Source organism: Neltuma alba, unplaced genomic scaffold, assembly GCF_004799145.2.
Source record: "Neltuma alba isolate B1F8T4 unplaced genomic scaffold, ASM479914v2 tig00006785_pilon, whole genome shotgun sequence".
NCBI classification, from domain to species: domain Eukaryota; kingdom Viridiplantae; phylum Streptophyta; class Magnoliopsida; order Fabales; family Fabaceae; genus Neltuma; species Neltuma alba.
The window spans coordinates 1-20,632 of NW_021634583.1; the positions used below are offsets into that span (position 1 = coordinate 1).

A 20,632-nucleotide genomic window follows, 5' to 3' on the forward strand; every position below is an offset into this window, starting at 1 on the left:
ACTACCTCCCAGTGTTAGATATTTAATTTAATCTTAAGTATAAAATCTCAGTTCATTTTATCTTTAATATTTGTTTTTTTATCCTCAAGTGATCCCTTTAATGATTACACATGTTAAAATTTTTTATCAATTAACAGTTCCAATGTATGTGATTAATAATAACATTTTAGAATAATAATATTAATTTGTTATAAATAACTAATTTAACTAATTTTTAATATTTATAAATTAGTTATCTAACTCGATTATTAAGTGACAGACATAGTATTCAGTTTTGAGAATTTTGTCACATATTTGGAGGGAAAAAGTACATATTCCTTAGATATACACGAACAGGAAAAGAATATTCACGTCTTTGCTCAGCGTTTGGCCAAAACATATAGTACAATAATTAATCTTTGAAGACTTTGCTCAGCGTGATTAGCGCAAAATAACATGTCTGCGAAGGCACATTCAACTTTCTTCACTCCCCTCATTTTTCTAAAATGGGCGCCAACATCGTCACAAATTTTATGTTTTGATCCATTAATCAAAGATGTATAATGATATGCTTGAACTCAGATTTTCTCTTCGCAAATATTAATTCCTAATGTCTCTTTAACCGAGTCTTTCGATTTTTATTAATCCTTATTATTACAATTTAGACACCCTTATTCATTCGACATTGATTGGATTTCACATTATATTGTAATTTAAATTTATCCATAATGACGATGAGCTGCGTATAAATGTGAAGGTTATAATTGGAAGAAAAAACAAATATCAGTAGTTACTACTACTATTGTTTAGGCTCAATAATGTTCACATCTATAGGTTGGTAGTATCAATCCAAGAAAGTTGTATGAAAATATGATTGAAATTTTATGGACAAATAAAATATAAAGAGTCATCAGAAATAAAAGAATAGGTAAAAAAAGTGTGTGTGTGTGTGTGTGTTTTTTTTTTTTTTTGTGAAATATTACGGGATAAAAGTTATTCAGCATGATTCGAATATTTTAGTAGTTGGAGCTGCAACGGACTAAGGGCCTGTCTGGAATAATATTCAAAAATACTTATAAGCATATTTTAAGTAAGTTGAGATAAAACTCTTCTCATATATTTACATTATATTTAATAAATTATGATTAAAAAATTACTTATAAGTTATTCCAAACGGACTCTAAACCTCTTATCTCCTATGTCAAAGCAAGATATTTTTTTAAAGTTAGGAGATCAAATTAAAACCTTGTATAAAGTTAAAAGAATAAAAGCATACTTTGGAGAATAATTTTATATAAAATTAGTTTAGATATCAATTTATAAATTAAATAAATTAATTTAAAAATGAATAAATATAAGATATAAAATAAATTAAAATCTTGTATCAAAATCAGTTTCCTAAATAGCCACTACATTTAAAAGGAAAGAATATTTATTAAATGATTACACAAATCTACCAATCATTCACATAAACTTTATAAGGGTTAAATGCAAATTTGTTGAGGAGGTTTTTCCTTTTCTCAGGAGCCCTAGCTTTCAAAATTTCTTTTGGATCAAATATATTTAAAAAGTTTAAAATCATAATAATATTATTTTATAATATTAAAAAATTAATGTTGATAATTAAAATAGTAATATTAAATTTGAATATTTTTAACAACAAAAAATAATATTATGTACTTTAACTCAATTTACAACTAAAAAATATATTTAATATTATTTTTCATACAAATAATATGGTATAATCAGGGTGCCTCCTGGGCGGTCCTGCGCGAAACGGACACTTGATATTGATTACTGATAACCATGTGAACTGAAGTACTGAACAAGATGGCGACTTCTCCAGAGTTCAAATACACGTGGCGTAAAGCTAATGGAGCTGATCACGACTCTTAGCATGAGTGGACTCTTGCGTATTCACCTCCGCCTTCATGCCTTCATAGGCTTCCACGTCTTAAGTCTAAACCATGCCGTCCCTTCTCCTTCACCCCATGGATCCTTTTACCCCGTAAAGGTCCTGGACACCTCATTTATACGCCACACATTACTCCTGGCCGTCATATTGTCAGTGGCCGTAATCGGATGGAATTCTGAAGGAATTTTGATTTTGATTCCATAATTTTTTTAAAAAAAATTACAATCAAGTCCCTTTAAAAAAAAATAATTAAAAGGTTCTAATAACAATCTCAACAACCTATAATAACAAGTTTTTTAGTGAGAATACAACCTCTGAAACTTATTTTTTAATTATTTTTTTATTTGGGACCTCATTGTAATTTTCTTTTTTAAAAATTATTAGTTTGTGCTTTGCTTTTTTTACTTGAGCTCAAGTCCAAATCCTTTTTAAACTATAAGACCAAAATTAAAATTCCATCATTATAAAAATAAAAACGCGCCCTAATTAAAATAAGACAAAATATATAATTTAAGTACGTGATTTAAACTTAAGCAGACTATACCTCTTACTATTAATATAAGAGCTTGATTGACTTTTAATTTAGTCCTAAATATAATACCATAATCTACTTTATCTTTCATATTTTCTATTTTTTTCAAAATAGCCTTTGTAGTAGTTGCATATATTAAAAGTTTAATCAAATGATAGTTCTAGCCAATACACATGATTAGTAATGATATTCTAAAAAATAATATATATTTATTACAAATAACTAACTAACTAATTTTTTTAATCTTTTCAAATTAATCAATTAGATCATATGCTGAGGACCAAAGGTAGTAATATTTTATATTTTGAATTACATGTTGATAACTTAAAATTTTCACTATCATAATACTACGAATACTAATATCAAGATCAATGTCAAAATCATCAACATCAAATATTAATATTACTTAATAGCAGATTACGCGATTCACAAATTATCAATAACAAGTACTGTATCATTTTTCCATAATTCATTCATATCATACAAAAACTCGTTTAATTATATATAAATTTTCCGCACATATATAAAATTGTAGGAGAGTGGGAGATTTTTTTTCTTTAGACAAATTTCTTGGCGTTAGTCTTGTTTGATTGCAAACATCATGAACTATGTTTATTATGTCTTTTCACCGAAAAAAATACAGGGAGATTTGTTATGGAGTATCAAGAAATGAACAAAATTCCTTAAAAATTTTTATTAATAACAATAATAAATTTTAAATTTAAAAATAATAAGTGACAATTGTTTACTTGTTATTGAATCTTATTAGTAATTATATTCTTTATTTAGGACTTTATTATAATTCTCTCAAAAATATACTCTGTTTATCCTAAATTTGTAATTTTTTCTTAAATTATTTTTATTGATAGCATATATTAAATAAGTTTTTTATCAATAAAAAATATCTAATACAAATGATTAAAATGATTGCTTCTTCAAGGAGCCAAACCCATACATTTTTATACAAATAATTAATTTAAATAATTTTTTTAATTTCTATAATTTATTTATCAAGCTCTTACATTTAATATGGGGTGAGAATTTATTACTGATAATTTTTCAAATAACATATATATCAGTACGATCTTTTTTCATAATATATCAAATCAGACATGCTATTTAAAATAGCAAGAATGCCACTCATAATAGAAGTTTGGAATCTAATATTGGAAGAAAAAAAGAAGAAGAAGTTTGGAATCTAATTTACCTAAATTTTTCTCACAAAAAAAATCAAACATATAATTTGAAATAATTAAATTTTCTTCAAACATTTCATACATACTAATTGCTGGCATATAATTTTAAGATGGAAAATAATTTTAAAAAAAAGACACTAAAATACCTTCAAAAATATTAAAGAATAAATTAGGGTAGGTAAATTTTAAAATCCCAAATTAGATCCCTTGTGATATTTTAGAATTTGAAAATATTATGAAATGATAACACTGTCCTTATTCTAAGTAACTATTTTTATATAGCTATTGATTACTTTAATTTAATTATTGACTATTTTTGTTTTCAAAGTTTTAATAACTACTTTTATATAGCTATTCACTATATAAGAGTAGTAAACAACAAAATAAAAAGTAGTAACTAAATTTCCAACATCACTTAATGTATTTTTTGAACTTTTGAAATAAAAATAGTCAATAGTAAAATTAGAGTAGTCAATAGTTAAACAAAAATAGTCACTAAAATTTGAAAAATAAAAATAGTCAATTGCAATACTAGAGTAGTCAGTTGTTAAACAAAAGTAGTTATCGGAGTTCTAAAAACAAATGTAATCAATAACTAAAAAAGAATAGTCGATATATCAGAAAGAGTAGTGACTGGAGCTTTGACGACCAATCAATGGAGTTTCGGTAACATCTCATCAGAGCTCTGGCGACTGGCTACCGATAGGGTCACCGGAGCTTGAGCTCTGACAGCCGGAAGTGCTAAGATGACAATATTTAAAAAAAGAAAAAAAAATGATAAAGCGCATTTATGTAATTTTATAAAATTTAAAAATTCCAAAATGGTCTAAAGGATCTAAATTGAAATTTTGAAATTCACCCATACTAATTTGTTATTTAGTAATTTTCAGGATATTTTATTGCTCCTCCGGTCCTTAATATAGGACCCAATTCTTGAGTTGGTTTTGGTCCTAAATATAAGACCCTTTTCTCATATTTATCAATTTTCTCTAAATTACCCATGAGTACTCTCTTAACCATAATCAAGTAAAAGAGGGAGATGAAGTATTAAGAAAGATGATTATGATATTTTAGGAAAATGTGTTACTTTTCTTATAATTAACTAACTTACCTAACTTTCTTAATCTAATCAAATTAGTTAAATGGGTCTTATATTAAGGACCAGAGGAGTATTATTTTTCTAATAATAAAAGCCTTCTTTATGTGCTGGGACCAACCATGACTGACTCAAGCATTTATAAGCATTTAATTATAATTATAAATATTAAGACAAAAAATAAGATCCACGTAAGAACTTAAAGCAATTAAAATTTAGTATCATACGTTTATCGCATATAGAAAAAAGCTGTAAGTGTAACTGTCGAATTATTATGCGAGAGAAAACATCGTCTTTCCATTCGTTTTCTTCCGAGTCCCATGGAATCTTTTCCCGTTCTCTCTTGGGGGGCGCGTTTTCAACCTGAAGCTATGTGTGCTCGTGCTTAGCTCGACAAGGTTGGTCAATTTTCTCTCTCTTGATTTAATTCGCGTGTGTGCTTGATTTTAGTATCTGCATAGTCAGTGTATCCTCAATTTTGCTATTGAAACTTCGACATTAGCTGTGAAGCCACTTTGGGTTGATGCTGAACATAGTTGTTCTGATCCCCAGAATAAAAGGATTTACTAGGGTTCTTCGTGGTGTTTAATTTTGTTGAATCAATTATTCGGTTTTTGGAGAGTTCATGTTCGTATCTTCCAAGTTCCACGCATGAGTTGGGTCGCTGCTTGGAACTACTGCAGTGGCGGAGGGTTAGTCCAGTAGTGAGCAGGGGTCCTCAATCTTGAACCCCTAAATGTGGTTTAAGATTACTCTTCTGTTATACTGAGTTGTTCCCCGTGTTTTCTTTGAGAAGTGGTGTGTTTCTGATGGAAAGATTTGCTGACTTTCTTTGCTTGTGAGAGATAACATCCAAAACCATATTACATTACTATTTCTGTGATTTAACCCAGTTCATCATTGTACAACATCACTTCTGCGTTGGCAAATCAGCTGCTGAATTACGCTCATCATTTTATTCCTATTTCTTAATTTATACTGTATTTCCTGAACAATTGTTGAACCCAGTGCCATTCTCCTTTTGCTTTTCAGATTTTCGAGGGAAAACGTTCTGTTGAAATTCAACTACACTTCTGAAGCTCCTCAACTTATCATACTTGCAGCAAATTCTCTCAGTTAGATGTGCCTTGGTGATCGTATCTCTGTCTCTGTGATCAATAAGGTTATATCGTTACTTGTACTTTGCTCCTTCATGCTTGACGCAAGTGTACCACAGATTTGGACACCATTTTTTTGCTTTCCCCTGATGCATGACTGGCCCACAAGTCTTTTAAGTGTGCCTGTTTTGTTAATACACGATTTAAGTGGAGACGGTTGAAATGTCTTTCTGTATATAGCTACACTCTGTAGTTATATTATTCTTTCATCTTACTACTGTGCGGTCTGGCATGGAGAACAGATCAAGTGTTTTAATGGGAAGGTATGAATTAGGAAGATTGCTAGGGCAAGGTACTTTTGCAAAAGTGTACTATGCGCGAAGCACATCAACTAATCAGAGTGTGGCTATTAAGGTAATTGACAAAGATAAGGTTATGAAATCTGGGGAAGCCGAACGCATCAAGCGTGAAATATCTATCATGAGGAAGGTTAAACATCCCTATATTATACAGCTTCTTGAGGTTATGGCCACCAAGAGCAAGATTTACTTTGTTATGGAATATGCTAAAGGTGGTGAACTCTTCACAAAGTTAGCTAAAAAAGGAAAGCTCAAAGAGGATGTTGCACATAAATATTTCTGGCAGCTGATCAATGCAGTTGATTTTTGCCACAGCAGAGGCGTGTACCACCGAGATATTAAACCAGAGAACCTTTTGTTGGATGAAAATGGGGATCTGAAGGTTTCTGATTTTGGGTTAAGTGCTCTGGCGGAATCCAAGCGGGAAGATGGCCTGCTGCATACAACTTGTGGCACACCTGCATATGTTGCTCCTGAAGTCATTAAAAGGAAAGGGTATGATGGTGCCAAAGCTGATGTTTGGTCTTGTGGGGTAGTATTGTTCGTATTATTGGCAGGTTATCTCCCATTTCATGATCCAAATTTGGTAGAGATGTATAGGAAAATTGACAAGGCAGAATTTGAATGTCCTAATGGGTTCTCACCAGAAGTTCGCACACTTCTATGCAAGATGTTAAATCCAGATCCTGATGCTAGGATTTCCATGGAAAAGATTAGGGAGTGTGCTTGGTTTAAGAAAGGACCAAATTCTAAACATAAAAAACCTGTAGTGGGAAAGAAGGCTGTCTCTTCATCAGGTAAAAATCCTTCCACTCGAAGCGACGAAGCAGAAGCAAAGCAGGAGTCAGTCGTACCATCCAGTATAAATGCATTTGATATCATATCTCTTTCTGCTGGTTTTGATCTTTCTGTATTCTTTGAAGACGATTTTAAGAAGAGAGAAGCTAGATTTACCTCAAGACAACCTGCACCAGCTATCATCTCGAAGCTGGAAGAGGCTGCTAAGCTTCTGAAGATGAAAATAAAGAAGAAAGCCGCAGGATTGTTAAAGCTAGAGGGCCTCAAGGAAGGCAGAAAGGGTATTTTGTCCATTGATGCAGAGATCTTTGAGGTCACTCCGTATTTCCATCTGGTGGAGGTGAAAAAATCAGATGGAGATACATTGGAATTTCAGAAAATACTGAAAGAAGGTATAAGGCCTGCTCTTCAGGATATTGTCTGGATTTGGCAAGGAGATGACCAATCACAGCAATCAGAGCAACAACTGCAGACGCATGAGCCGCAGCCACAGCAATAAGTGCAATAATATATTCTATTTTTCGTAGCTCATGATATGTCCACTTAATAACCATGTTGCTCGTTCATATTGTGCAATTGTGATCCTATATTTTAGCTCGTCTTGTATGTTCAGGGTGCTGTAATTTTAAAAAAAAAAAATTCTGTATATATAATATTATATAGTGTCTCCATATAATTTGAAAACCATAGAAAGTATTCATAAACCATGAATAGTGCCGCCCATACGAAGCTGAGAATTTAGATTCTTCAATATTAAAACACTTAAATTGGCCTTAACCGAAAGAAAAGGAGGGCATATCCTCTATTTCAAAAAGTTTGATTTCAACCTCTCATCTTTAAAATGAAAAAACAGCTTAATTTTAACCTCTGCAATCTCTTGAAAGTTTTTCTCAAATCGATAATTTTCAGAAATAAATCATCCAAATATGCAAGCTGAAAATTTACCAGTTACTGCTGCATATTTCTTCATAAAACTCCACATAATGTGAACTGGTTAGTTATAGGCGAGAATTAGACACTATCTCCAATTCTTAATATAAGAACTAGTTTAATATTCAATTTGGTCTTAAATATAAGATTTCAATTCACATTATCTCTTATATTGATCTTTCTTTTTTCTGAAAGTAGTCCTTATAGTAGCTACACATGTTAAGTTTCATCAAATAGTAATTCTATCTAATACATATGATTAGCAAGGATATTTTAAGAAAGACAACACATATTTATTATAAATAATTAACTTAACTAATTTTCTTAATCTACTCAAATTAGTCAACTATTTCTTATGTTAAGAACATATTGGGCATATTTGAAATACGTTCCTTATTATAAGAGACATTTGATGCTTATACCATGTTCCTAAATATAAGAGACACTTAAAAGTTGTCTCTACTTTTTTGTGTTGATTTCCTATTTTACCCATATTTATTGTCTCCAACTCACACTCTCTCTACTTCTTTATTTAAGAATTTACTATTGTTCTCTCTCATACTCTCTCCTTATTAATGAGGGCATTTTTGGAAAAAATATACTTTTACACATTAATTGTTCTTAACTAATTTTAACTGTTTTTTTGATCAACGTAATTCGGTTATTCGTCTCTTATAATAAGGAACGGAGAGTAATTTATAAGTTCTGATTTATGAAATATGAGGTAAATATGTGAGATAAATTTTGTTTCGGTTTACGTAAAATGTACTTATAAGTGTTTTTCATCGCTATTCCAAACATGCCCATCGGCTTTTTTACCCGGATGCTATAAACAGTACAAAGAAAATACCGAAATGCTACACGGTGAAAAGTATTTCCCGAAATGTTATATTCAAAGTTGTTCTTGCCGTGAACAACTTCTAAAATCGATCTTGACAAATGCGACTTCTTCAATATGTGCTTCAAGTCTTGATTTAAGTGCAATGAAAGTTTACTTTGGAGTGAACAACTTTAGAAGTTCACTACTCCAAGAACAACTTCATCACCCCATATTCAACGTCCTCTGTCTGCTCTTTCCCCACCTAACACATGAAAATGATTAGATAATAATTTTGCAATCATTTGGACTAAAATTTATACGAAAATAATTAGAGGAAAGTGTTAATTACATAATAATACTAGTAATGATTATGAAATTCTTATGGCATATTAAATAGAAAATAATTAATAAAAAATAAAAATTGATTTACCTAACAAATAGTGACTTCCGGTGTCACATCTTGTTCTCCTTCTCACACGTGTGGTTGTTGTTGTGTGTTCACTTCTTCTTGAGCTTCAAGTGTCTCATTTATTTGCAATCATTTGGACTAAAATTTATGCGAAAATAATTAGAGGAAAGTGTTAATTACATAATAATACTAGTAATGATTATGAAATTCTTATGGCATATTAAATAGAAAATAATTAATAAAAAATAAAAATTGATTTACCTAACAAATAGTGACTTCCGGTGTCACATCTTGTTCTCCTTCTCACACGTGTGGTCGTTGTTGTGTGTTCACTTCTTCTTGAGCTTCAAGTGTCTCATTTATTTGTGTAGTTGATGTGTTTAAATCAAACCAAGGTGATTCAACTAAAGAAATTGATTGCTGAGGGGTGGCAAATGCTTCGTTTGATGGACCATCTTGGTCAAAAGTAGAAGAAGCATTGTATTTAGCCGAAAATAGTACCGGATCATCAAATAATGACATGAACGACTGAAATTGAGCAGGACATGGTGAGTTAGAATGCGATGATGTTAGTGAAGGTGACATGTAATGAGGCTCAACTTGAGGAGGATTATGAGAGGTGATAGGGGATGATGATGAAGCTAGCATATAATGTGACTGACTAAAAACTTGAGGCTCTTGTCCCTCAACATTTTGATTTTGAATTGGTGGCTGGCGCCGCGTTGCATGCTAGGTCTATCTTGAGGAATTTGTGGGCGAGGCAAATCAACTGTTGGCGGAACACGCTAAGGGTTCATGTCAAATCGTTGTTTTCTCATTGCGAGTAAGATGTTGCGTTAGTCCCAAGCATCTCTTTCTCGAAAATCAGTGCAGTTAGAGCATGTTGAACAAGAACCAATCGCTAACCTATATAACTCTTCTGCTGTGTTAGCCTGAAATAAATAAGACATTTTTTTATAACACAATAAATAATTAAATAAGACATTTTTGTGTAACACTTGTTGTATAAAAGAAAAAGATGGTATTGGTGGAAAAAAAGTGAAAAACTTACCACATAGCCAGTATTACCACTAATACATTAGATCTATCGTCTTGTATGTCTCTAATACTATTGCATGTATTCAGATATTTGATCAAATTCATCAAGCATAACAGGAGTGTGAACAATAGCATGTGGCCATCTATCCCATGCTTGAATGAAGTTTGAGTATTGTTGAGTCTAATTTATAGTTGTCCTATCATGTAGTTGTATTATATAATAATTTCCCAAATGAACATGTAAAGGCACACTGGAGCACTTTTTGAATAAGGACAAAACTGAAATCATTCACGCGGTGAACGACTTTCAATTTTTGTAATTAAAAAATGTCATATCCCCAAAGTCGTTCTTGGTGTGAACGACTTCTTCAGAGATTTAAAGTCGTTCTCACCGTGAACGACTTCCAGTGTAGCATTTCAAGAAATACTTTTCACCGTATAGCATTTCAGTAATATTTTGTACTATTTATAGCATCCGGGTAAAAAAGCCCATGGCCATCATAAACCTAGATGTCACATGGAAGTTGCTCCTAGCATTTATTATGCGGGTCATCAAATATCTAAAATATCGTGGCCAATCTTATTGTTGTCCAAGAACAGAAAGATACCTGCTCCACAAAATTATAAGACTACTTTTGAGTGGCTTAGGTGGGACTTCTTCACTAGCGTTTGTTCATGTTCATTTCCCTGCAAATTATGGCGACCCAGCTTACCATTGGCCCCAATTAACCATGTTCCTTTGAAATTTTATGCTTTGTATGCAAATAACACCCTCCGCTACTATTTGGACCAAAAAAAAAAAAAAAACACCCTCCGCTACTAATTGTAGAGTTAGTTGCCTAGTGAATCGTTGTCACGTATAACATCAATTTTTGAAGCACCATGACGAAACAGAATTACAAAATATGTGCTGATATGAAACTCATCGTCAACAGTGAGAGGGCTAGCAACGCAAGATCAAAAGGTATAACTTATTTTACAAAAAGCATAAGGAAATTGGAAAGGCAAAGGAACATTCTTCGATGATTTTCCACATATACTGTGAAAAGACAAATATTACAGTGTAGCTAATGCTTTCTGCTTATGTTTTCTGTCTGATCTAATATGAACAGGGAATAATAATTGTACAACTCGGTCAACACATGTAGATTTCTCGCCACCCTGGTGAGATTCTTATTGCCCAAGACCTCATAATTGAATGAAGCCGGGGGACTTTGTTAAGTCAATAAAATCATTACCAACACGAGAAATCCTCTTCTCGCTAGCTGAAAAGCTGCGGCAAGCGGATGGAGTAGACAAATCTATTATCTCAGCTTCACTAGGCACGTTAAAGGCACATCTGGAGTCTTTACTCTTATTAGCAGCTGATATCGTACCTGATTGTATGCAATCTGCTTGACTCATTTCAGCACTACTCTTATTCATGAAATTTGTAAAATCTTTTACTTCAATTACCTCTTCCCTTGTTGATAAAATTACTGGTGGTGATTTCTTAACCTCTGATATGATAGAACCAAATGGCTGGCTTTTGTCTAATGAAGCAAATGAATGACAAGGTTCTCTTGCTTCAGATTCTTCATCTTGCGGTGAAAGATGAGTGAGACAACCATTAATTGTGTCTGGAATAGAATCACTATTACTTGTAATGACACTGCATTCCTCTTCACTGGTGTCACCACCTTCACCGGTGTCATCATCTTCATTCTCAGACAAACCTTTAATTCTTTCTGTATAACACGGAAGTTCATCCATGGGGCGAATATGAACCTTCATGTGCTCTGGTAAACTCGGACAACCAGCAGAATGTTTTGTGTACTTCGTTGAAAAGAAGTTTACTGTCATATTCAAGCTGTGACCAACCATATCATGCGTTAGAATCGAAACAAAAATTGTGACAAAAAAGTGCATTCATATTCCTGCACTCAGAAAGAAGGCACACCTCTGCCAGGATGGAAGCGTGAGCATTGTGTACGCAAGTTTAACCTTGTTGGCAATTCCTGAAAGGGATTTAAAGGTAGCAGCTGCCTTCCTTACAGCCAGTGATTCCACGGGATGCTGCCAAGCCCATTCAAACTGCAAGTCCCAGACAATAAAACAACTTTAAAACATTGACTCGGACATCGGCATTCTTAGTATAATTCTCATGATCACATCATGCCAGGCTCTTCTGAGCCAAGCAAAGACAAGAGTCATATTATGCCACTATCAGATGCGCAAGACGAAAAATTGAAGGCAGGGGAGTCAGTAATTTTAGAATATGGCCAATTTTCAAGTAAAATGCATAAAAGCCCACATACTCAAGTGATAAAGCATAATCGAAAGTGATCAAAGCGTTAAAGACGAACGGCACTCTGAAAGAAAATAGGAGAGATAACTTGTTGCTTAAGTTTTAAGAATTTAGGAGCAAATTGAGCCAAGTAATTCAATTTGATAAAATTAAAAATGAGAAATCATCTTGTGAGACCAAAGATGAGACGAACCCTAGCATGTGCGTGACTACAAGAGATTTGACAAAAGAAGCAATTAAAGAACAAAATATGGACCTGCAGCGCAGACACATTCGTTGGGAAACCATATATACACAAAACCATCTCCCAAGGCCTTTTCCTCTTTGTTCTCCAAGCTCCACACCCAATTTCACCATTGTGTTGCCTAATCCGACGTCGTGGATTCACTGTAAATCTGTAATTGCATGTAGATAGACGCGGTCAGATCTAAAAACCCATCATCAACCAAAATCGATATAAAGAAGACGTTGCGGCGAAGATCAAAGAAAATCGTATGTGCCTATCATTTCAATTGATAAAAATATGAAAACTTCAATAATTGCGAACATGTATGAATCAGAGGAGATCAGATACATCTGATCTTGGAGATTGGATCAGAAACAAAAAGAGAAGAGGTGAGAAGTAAGTTCAATGAGAGGGTGGGACCGACCCGATGTAGGTATGGCCTTTGAAGCGAGGATTGAGAGAGACCAAGAGGTAACAAGCGAAGAAGCCTTTGGCCTCATCAGAAACCGTGTTCTGTTCTTCGATCGCTGCTGCTTGTGAGCGAGGGTTGAGAGGTTTTGAGGATTCTGATCTTGCCTTTCGTTTCCGCATCTCGCCGCTGCCGAATGAAAATTTGACCGTTGCGGCTTCTGACTCGCACTTACCTGAGAGCGTGACTGTTGTGGAGAACTGGAGATATCGGTTTCGGGTTTCAGACTTTTAGGCATAAATTATAATTGCCGGGTGATGTAGCCGTTACATGCATGACCGGTTTTTTTTTTTTTTTTAATCTAAGAGATAGTTTTTTTCCCCCCCTTCAGATAACATAAAAGGATAATCAGTCGTGTTTAAAAAAGAAAAGAAAAGAAAAGAAAAGAAAAGGGTTCAGCAGTTTTTTTTTTTTTTTGGTTTCAATCGATGGGCAGTTTTAAAGTTTTGACATGAAATCTAATCTATACTGAAATTCTTTGAAACTTGAACAATAAGAGGACCTCTTAAATTTTCAGCATCTTGTCATTAAGAGATAAAATTATAGTTTTGTAAGGAATTAGAGTGGGTCTTTTTAGCCCATGTCCAAAGCAATTAAAACTAAAATTAACAATTTGACCCTGAAAACCCAGCGTATTACCAAAGTGGTGTGTTACTTCTTTTCACCGCATTGGTAGTCTTCATAACATTGAAACTTTCTAACATGAAATCATTCTTCTGGTTTGATCACAACAAAAGTATCTATTTTACATTCCTCGATGCAAGGGAGATTTGGCAAAGGGACGCTTCGGCTCCAACAACCCTACTCGTCCTTGAGTAAGTTGTTATCATCTGATTACTAATTTATTAATTGTTAAATTTCACAAAGTGAAACTCTATTTTCGACTCACTAACATTTGATTTCTGACTTCTGGATTCGAATATCGCGGTTTTGCTCAGGGTGGGGGTCTTTGACGTACTTTCTCTGGGCACCATAGGCTCGATCTTTCCCCAAACAAAAATTATGGCGGCTTAGTACGAGAGAGAGAGAGAGAGAGAGAGAGAGAGAGAGAGAGAGAGAGAGAGAATCAATAAGGAGAGGAAGGCATCCGGTCCAGAGTTACGGGTGGCTGGCTATGAAGCAAAAATTGAGAAAGAATTCATGAATAATGGGATAACCCTCGTCTGAGTATAAAATTAGTTATCTAGTTTTATCACTATATTAAATGAGCAGTGTTGTGATAGAACTTTAAATTAAAATCACCTTAATTGCTTGCCTTTTCTGTTGTACTAGCGCCACTTGCAAATAAACGAAAATAATTAAACATGTTTATGCAATATAATAATAAAGAGATTACTTCAATTATAACTAAACCCAATCTCAAAAAGGATTCCGATAATTGACTTTAAACAAAATAATGACAATAGTTTAGACAAGCCAGATCTATGATAGTGTCAAAAACAAGTTAGATCTATGACCTACCATTTTTTTTTTTTTTTTTGGTACAAGACCTACCAAATTGTAGCAAAATAACGATCATAATGATAATTAGATCTTGGGGCCATAGTATTTCCTGGGGCCCAAGGTTGCACACACTATTTACACGCATTTCTGTGGACAGCAGTTTGACTAGTTTCCAATAGGTCATGTATATAAATTTGACCATTAAATTTGGGGGGAAACAATAATTTGGACCAGCATATATTCCACCAAAACAAATCTAGACCAATGCATCAGCTTGACCTGGCACAAGCATAACCCTACCAGTGAAGAGTGAAAAGGAGCTCAAATGGACGTTTACAACTTGAGAAAACGAATTCTCTATCTGGGACGTCCAACTGATGCTTCAGATCAAAAGCATCTGGATCAGCAAGAGGCCATTTTCTGCAAATTAATATGAAAGCTAAACTGAATGAAATTTAGTGTAAATCAGGCAGAAGTGAAAGATTATTAGCCTTCTCTGTTTTCTTTGTCAAGAAACTTGTCAAATTCATTATGAGGAAAGGTTGAGGAAGAAAACACCACCTCGCTCTAGAGTTTGGCAACTCGTGCTATCTTTGAGAGAACTGTTCTTAAAGTTCGAATGCCTGCTCCAGATTTTGAACTTGCCATCATCTGCAATAAGCACAATGCAAATTGTATAGCTTGCTTGCAAGAATAATGTGGTAAGAACTAAGTTTTGAAGAAATCTGACAAAAGAACCAGTTTACCGTAGGCTGAACTACAGACTTGTTCTCCTTGAGGCTCTGTGAAGGTGAACAGTTCACAGAAGTGTGTTAGTCTCCACAAAAGAAAATCAAGATGAAGATCAATTTGGATGGCAAAAATTCACCTCTTCAATTTGCATGGCTCGACGTGCCACATCAATTGGGAATACCATATCTGTTTTAGTTAGTACAATCTGGTATTTAGTTTGGTATCTGCAAATTGATAACAAGCATCATGAAGTATATGCAATGCTGCCTCAAGATTTTTTTTAAGTTCACATACAGCAGAACAAGAGAGAATGCAAGTGGTTCCTTGACTATGTACCTTTCCATCAAGTCAATGAGTTCATGATCCCTTGGCTTCATACCCCATTTTGTATCAATTAATAGGCATACTCGTTTAAGGCCAACTCTCGTGGAAACATACTCCTTCACCTACCATTTAGAAGTTTTCCAAGGGAAACGATTGGTCAGGTTTTATCATGACAAATCAATAAACTAAACTCCATACACGTGAACAACAAAATATAGGAAAATTCCAACAGCACAAATATAAATATGATCTCATATCATCATATTTCCAAGCATGGAACATGCAAAAGCATGCCACCAGAAGAATGTGTTTAGTGGACGAGAAATTAACATGTTTATTTTGAAATAAACAGCCTTAAAACGAAATATAGGTGATCCGCTTTTCTTTATTCTTTTTGTCTCCTTAATTCTCCCAGTAGCTCCAGAAGTGAATGCTTCTCAGAATGCTGAATCTTCCTCACCAAACGATAAGTAAGTTCTGTGAGCGTAATGATTTAATCCAGAAATTACTACGATACATAAAGGCTTGAAGCATCAAAATACTGGCACCGTCAAGTAGAGTGATGGTTGGCTAAATCAAATTTTGGGAAACATTTAGACAACCAATAGATTGAATTCAAGTTGCAAACTTACAAGCTCTTCCCATGCTTCTTTCACTTCTTCTTTCGCATATGCAAATCCATATCCTGGCAAATCCACTAAGCAAAGCTTCGTTCCTAGCTTAAAGAAATTAATGGTCTAGAGAGAATTCATCAGTTACAAAAGGAATTGCATATTAAAGAGTAAAACATTTAATCCTTGAAGTTTTCAAATCTACCAACTTCAAAATAATCTAGGATACCTGAGTAAGGCCAGGCTTGTCTGATGTCCTTACAACCCCCCATTGTCTAGTGAGTGCATTAAGAAGAGAGGACTTCCAACATTTGACCTTCCTGACAATCAGAATCACGTGGATATCATTTCACTCGTGTCTCTTGGAACATAAATTAGAAGATATAAACCAGTCCTCAGACTTTTCACGGTTTGATCATCAAGACTAGTGGGCTACAAATTTTCATAACTTAAGACGTTTCTTCTACGAATTGGAATGTATAATTTCCCATCAGGTTTTGGATTTTATGTAATGTGACACAAATAAATGATAGTAAACTTCATAAAGTTAAAAAGGATACACAGAGCATTGCACCTAGGAAAATTGGAGGGAGACAACTAATGTTAGAAACTTAGAATGATGCTTGTGTGATGCAGACAGAAATTTCAACCATCAACATAATAATCCATTGTGTGAGAAATTGCTAAAAAAATCCACTTCTTCTCACATATGAGGAAGAACTGTATTCTCGTAAATAAAAATCCATGGTTACAAGCTATAACTAGAAGCAGTAATAAGCAAAAGTATTGGCAAATAATACCTTTGTGTCAGCACCAATGTGATGTAAGTCACATGCCAGGACGGTTTGCACTATGATATGGGCATGGCAAGGGAGAAAAAACCGAATACAAGTGCAAATATCATAAGTTGGTAGACCAAGTAAGCTACATTTGCTTAAATAATTGTGTCCTTTTAGTTTTCATTTAATTTCTGGCAGGTATTTAATAAACTGCGACTATCCTGTAGTCAAGCACTCAATCTGCCATGTCGAAGAATAGGCTTCAGGTTTGAAAGTTTTTCCTTCGTTTCAGCTGTTTGTGTTGTTAGGTATCACTCTTGAAGCCTGAATATTAGCGTGGGCCTAATATTTGGACAGCTAGGTCCACGGGTTTTAATATTTAGTGATATTTTGCAAAACTGCAATAAAAAGCAACCCTAGTCAACAGATATGATAAGGATGCCCCAGAACCCAAGGTTCATTGGTTTTTTGAAAAAAGAAATCCTTATCCAGTCTGAATTTTTTCCCCCCAATTAGATCCGTTCACTTCACTAGAACCCTTTATTAATCAAGAAACAACCCCAAACCTTTCTGCTAAGCATTTGTACTAACTAATGTCTCGATCTTCATTCATAGAATGTGATCAGGGCCCTAGAACCAACCCTTAAGTCATCTATAGATAAAGTCCCTGCGCCACAACAATGACAGACGCTGAGTCTTTTACTGCAACAACAACGATGATGGAAAAAACAGTTCTATCATAATTAGACCCACAGGTAAAATTATCCACGTTAACTGATAAATTAACAGCTATTTAGCATCTAAAGATAATCAAAATTGAAAATACCCAATCGTGAACAAATCAATGCATCGATGCCAAGTATAATAAAGTGAATCAAGAACAGAGAAATTATTACTAGATTCGAATTAAAGGTCGCTTGCAATCTTACCAGCGAATGCAATTTCAGGAAGATTTGGAGCTGGAAATGATGACGAGATCTTCGCAGCAGCAAAAAATTCCAATTTATTCCTAATACCTGTTTCAATCACAGAATGTCAATGTAAGCAGATGAGTTAAGGAACACGTTCCAAAATGATTTGCTTGTTCTAGAAGTAATCATTAGTTCCATAGTTCAATTAGAAATTGGATTATTTGTGGAATGCATTAGTTAGACACATACGCTGTCTTCTATTCTCTCTCTTTCTGAGCTGGTTGAGAAGGGGACATTATCTAAGGGTGCAGAAAGATCAATATTGTAGCCTGCTCTCTTTATCTCAATCATGCGCCTCCGCCCCAACAGCTGCAATAACCATAGCACAGGAAATAAGAACAATAAACTAAATACTAATGTGATCAACCCAACTATCAAAACACCTCTGATCATTGAAATTACATTATTTTCCACGAAGGAAAGGATTGAAGGGCTGGGTTTTATTGCACGAAATTGTGCATTCTTGGACATCACAGGGTTTTCTTCAGGCTCCTCTTTCTTTTCTTCTGTAATTCCTGAAATTGAAGCAAGACACCATATAAAGAAGGGGCTTTTGTTTGGTTAGGAAGAGGAAAAGCAGCCAACTCAACTTCAATTGTTAAAGGGAAGAAATCCTCAAAACCCTCCGAACCTCAAGCCACACAAAAAAATGAACTAAAAATATAAATAGTAGAATAGAATAGAATAAAAATCAGCATTACAAAGTTAAACAGAAGATATTACTGGTCGAGAAAGAACAATTCCACAGTCCAAATTGTTGATATTTCTCAAGTCTATAGCTCCAACGTGTGCATCCTCCTTGTAATTACAAATTGAGTTTGAACCATGATAATAGTAAGTTTTAAACAAGAAATCTCAGACTTGACCCTTTTTTTTTTTTTTTGCAGAAGCAACCAAACCATGGTTTTGACTTTGACAAATGTGTTTTCCAAGCATGTCCGAGTGCTTGTTCAGTGTAACTCTCAGTTTGCTGCTACCACTCGCGCATCTCATATATTAGAATCAAGCGCCTAATCTTGTCATGGTGGAACTCTGAGAAATAAGCACATACTTTAATGGCCATTTACAATAATATAAAATCATCTGCAAAATCCTCCAAATCTGCAGTGATCTTAGACTACATAACAGAGTCATTAAAGCAAGATTTAAAAAAAAAAGTAGCAGATAAAACAAGTGGACTTCAAGTATTATAGAGGAAGACAGGTTACCAACCACTAATGACAATGCCATCATCTAGTCGCTTGTTTGAGATATCATACGGGTCAATCTTGATTACTCTTTTCTCTTCTTTGGCTGCTCATTTGTTATTTACATCATCATCCAACCTAGCTTTACCTCGAGCTTTTTTCTTGGTGGAACTAGAAGGAGGCACAACATTTGATCTTTTATCCTTGCTGAAGTCAGATTTCTGTTCCGTATGCTTTTTCGAGAAGCTAGATCCATTGCCATCTGTCGTAACAGATTCCTTTTTACCTTCCTCCTTTGCATTAACTCTCCGCTGAAATTTTGGTAATTTAACGTGTTCCTTCTTGACCTTCCCTTTGGTAGACGTATTTTTTACTTCGCAGAAGTATTCCTCTTTCACCTTCTTCTCCCCTTTCTTTAACAAAACCTTCTTGTTGGATGCTTCTGTAACATTGTATGACTCCGCATTTTGTCCAATTTCCTCGTTTGCATATACTCTCTTCTTTCTTGAATTTAAACTCAATGGTCTCTGCTTTTCTCCCTCGCCAGACTTCCCATCACGCCCATCTTCACCTGATTGACTTTCTTTAGTTCTTCCCTTTTTTCTAGAATCACCCTTTGGTCCATTGTCCCTCGCTTGAGACTTACCTTTGTCCGAGGAAATTTCAGCATTCCCGCTCCTCCTAGTTTTCTTAGAAGTGCTGAGTGCAAGCTTGTGCTTCTTGCGCAGCTTAAGTTTTAAGCTTGACTCCGTCGGCATCTATACTAATCCAAATTCCCAATCTTCACAACAGTCCAATCAAAACATTACGAAGCGGAAAACATAGCAGCTCATGAAAGGAAAGCATAAATGGTTGCGTCCGCCAGGAAGAGCGCCGTATAAGAAGAGGAAGAAGAAAGCTCACCTCGTTATGTAAGCAGTGGGTGGCGCGCGAAGATTGAATTCAGAAAATAAAAAACCTTGAGTACAGTTGAGGAAGAGGTTCTCTGGTTAGGGAGGGGAGACGACCGTCCTCATGTTAATACAAGGCCTTCGAAGGTGGAGAGAGAGGTCGAAAGTCGAAAGGAAGGTGGGTCCAGTCAGGAGACCGGAGAGAGATTTCTCGGTTTTCACTTAGGGTAAAATTTATGGGCCCAAAACATTAGGGCGCGCGAGTTTTGGGCCGTATACAATTTTGAAAATTTTAATCAGGTCCTTGAAGAGTCAACTCTTGATAAATATATCAAAGCCCATTAGGAAACGGATATTCCTATACCCGTTGGATAGAGTACAAATATTGTACCAAAAAAAATTAAATATGAAAATGAAAAGTTAGAAAGTAGGAAGAGAATAGCAAGACAAAATTAGGAGTAAAAACAAAGAGTATTTTTCATACATATATATGAGTATAAATACCTTGTACATGACCTCTATTTATAAGCTTCCAACCATTAAA

The 20,632-nt window shown here is 34.4% G+C and overlaps 2 protein-coding genes and 1 pseudogene across 4 annotated transcripts; 1 reads left to right on the forward strand and 2 right to left on the reverse strand.

Moving 5' to 3' along the window:
- The first annotated feature begins 5,007 nt into the window (after window positions 1–5,007).
- LOC114751180 (CBL-interacting serine/threonine-protein kinase 10-like) lies at window positions 5,008–7,676 on the forward strand. 2 transcript variants are annotated; one of them, XM_028939842.1, is made up of 3 exons: window positions 5,008–5,116; window positions 5,751–5,880; window positions 6,118–7,676. In XM_028939842.1, the coding sequence occupies exon 3, from the start codon at window positions 6,131–6,133 to the stop codon at window positions 7,469–7,471; it is 1,341 nt and encodes a 446-aa protein (XP_028795675.1). In that variant the 5' UTR covers window positions 5,008–5,116; window positions 5,751–5,880; window positions 6,118–6,130; the 3' UTR covers window positions 7,472–7,676. The 2 variants fall into 2 exon arrangements, with proteins under 2 accessions (XP_028795675.1, XP_028795674.1); XM_028939841.1 differs by having other exon boundaries at window positions 5,751–7,676.
- Window positions 7,677–11,126: 3,450 nt separating this feature from the next.
- On the reverse strand, window positions 11,127–13,356 carry LOC114751183 (structure-specific endonuclease subunit slx1-like). 2 transcript variants are annotated; one of them, XM_028939845.1, is made up of 5 exons: window positions 13,107–13,356; window positions 12,713–12,851; window positions 12,109–12,242; window positions 11,714–12,018; window positions 11,127–11,686 (listed from the first exon to the last, which is right to left on the reverse strand). In XM_028939845.1, exons 1-5 carry the CDS (start codon window positions 13,271–13,273, stop codon window positions 11,358–11,360), a joined length of 1,074 nt encoding a protein of 357 aa, XP_028795678.1. In that variant the 5' UTR covers window positions 13,274–13,356; the 3' UTR covers window positions 11,127–11,357. The 2 variants fall into 2 exon arrangements, with proteins under 2 accessions (XP_028795678.1, XP_028795677.1); XM_028939844.1 differs by having other exon boundaries at window positions 11,127–12,018.
- Window positions 13,357–14,510: 1,154 nt separating this feature from the next.
- Window positions 14,511–20,202, reverse strand: LOC114751182 (uncharacterized; annotated as a pseudogene).
- Between the last annotated feature and the right edge of the window lie 430 nt (window positions 20,203–20,632).

Bases quoted from the DNA above. Each gene is read 5' to 3' on its own strand.
- LOC114751183 (XM_028939844.1), bottom strand. From the start codon at position 13,273: ATGCGGAAACGAAAGGCAAGATCAGAATCCTCAAAACCTCTCAACCCT. The intron at 12,243-12,712 runs GTCCATATTTTG...TGGGACTTGCAG, and splicing joins CGAATGTGTCTGCGCTGCAG to TTTGAATGGGCTTGGCAGCA. The intron at 12,019-12,108 runs GTGTGCCTTCTT...GGTTGGTCACAG, and splicing joins ACGCTTCCATCCTGGCAGAG to CTTGAATATGACAGTAAACT.
- LOC114751180 (XM_028939841.1), top strand. From the start codon at position 6,107: ATGGAGAACAGATCAAGTGTTTTAATGGGAAGGTATGAATTAGGAAGA.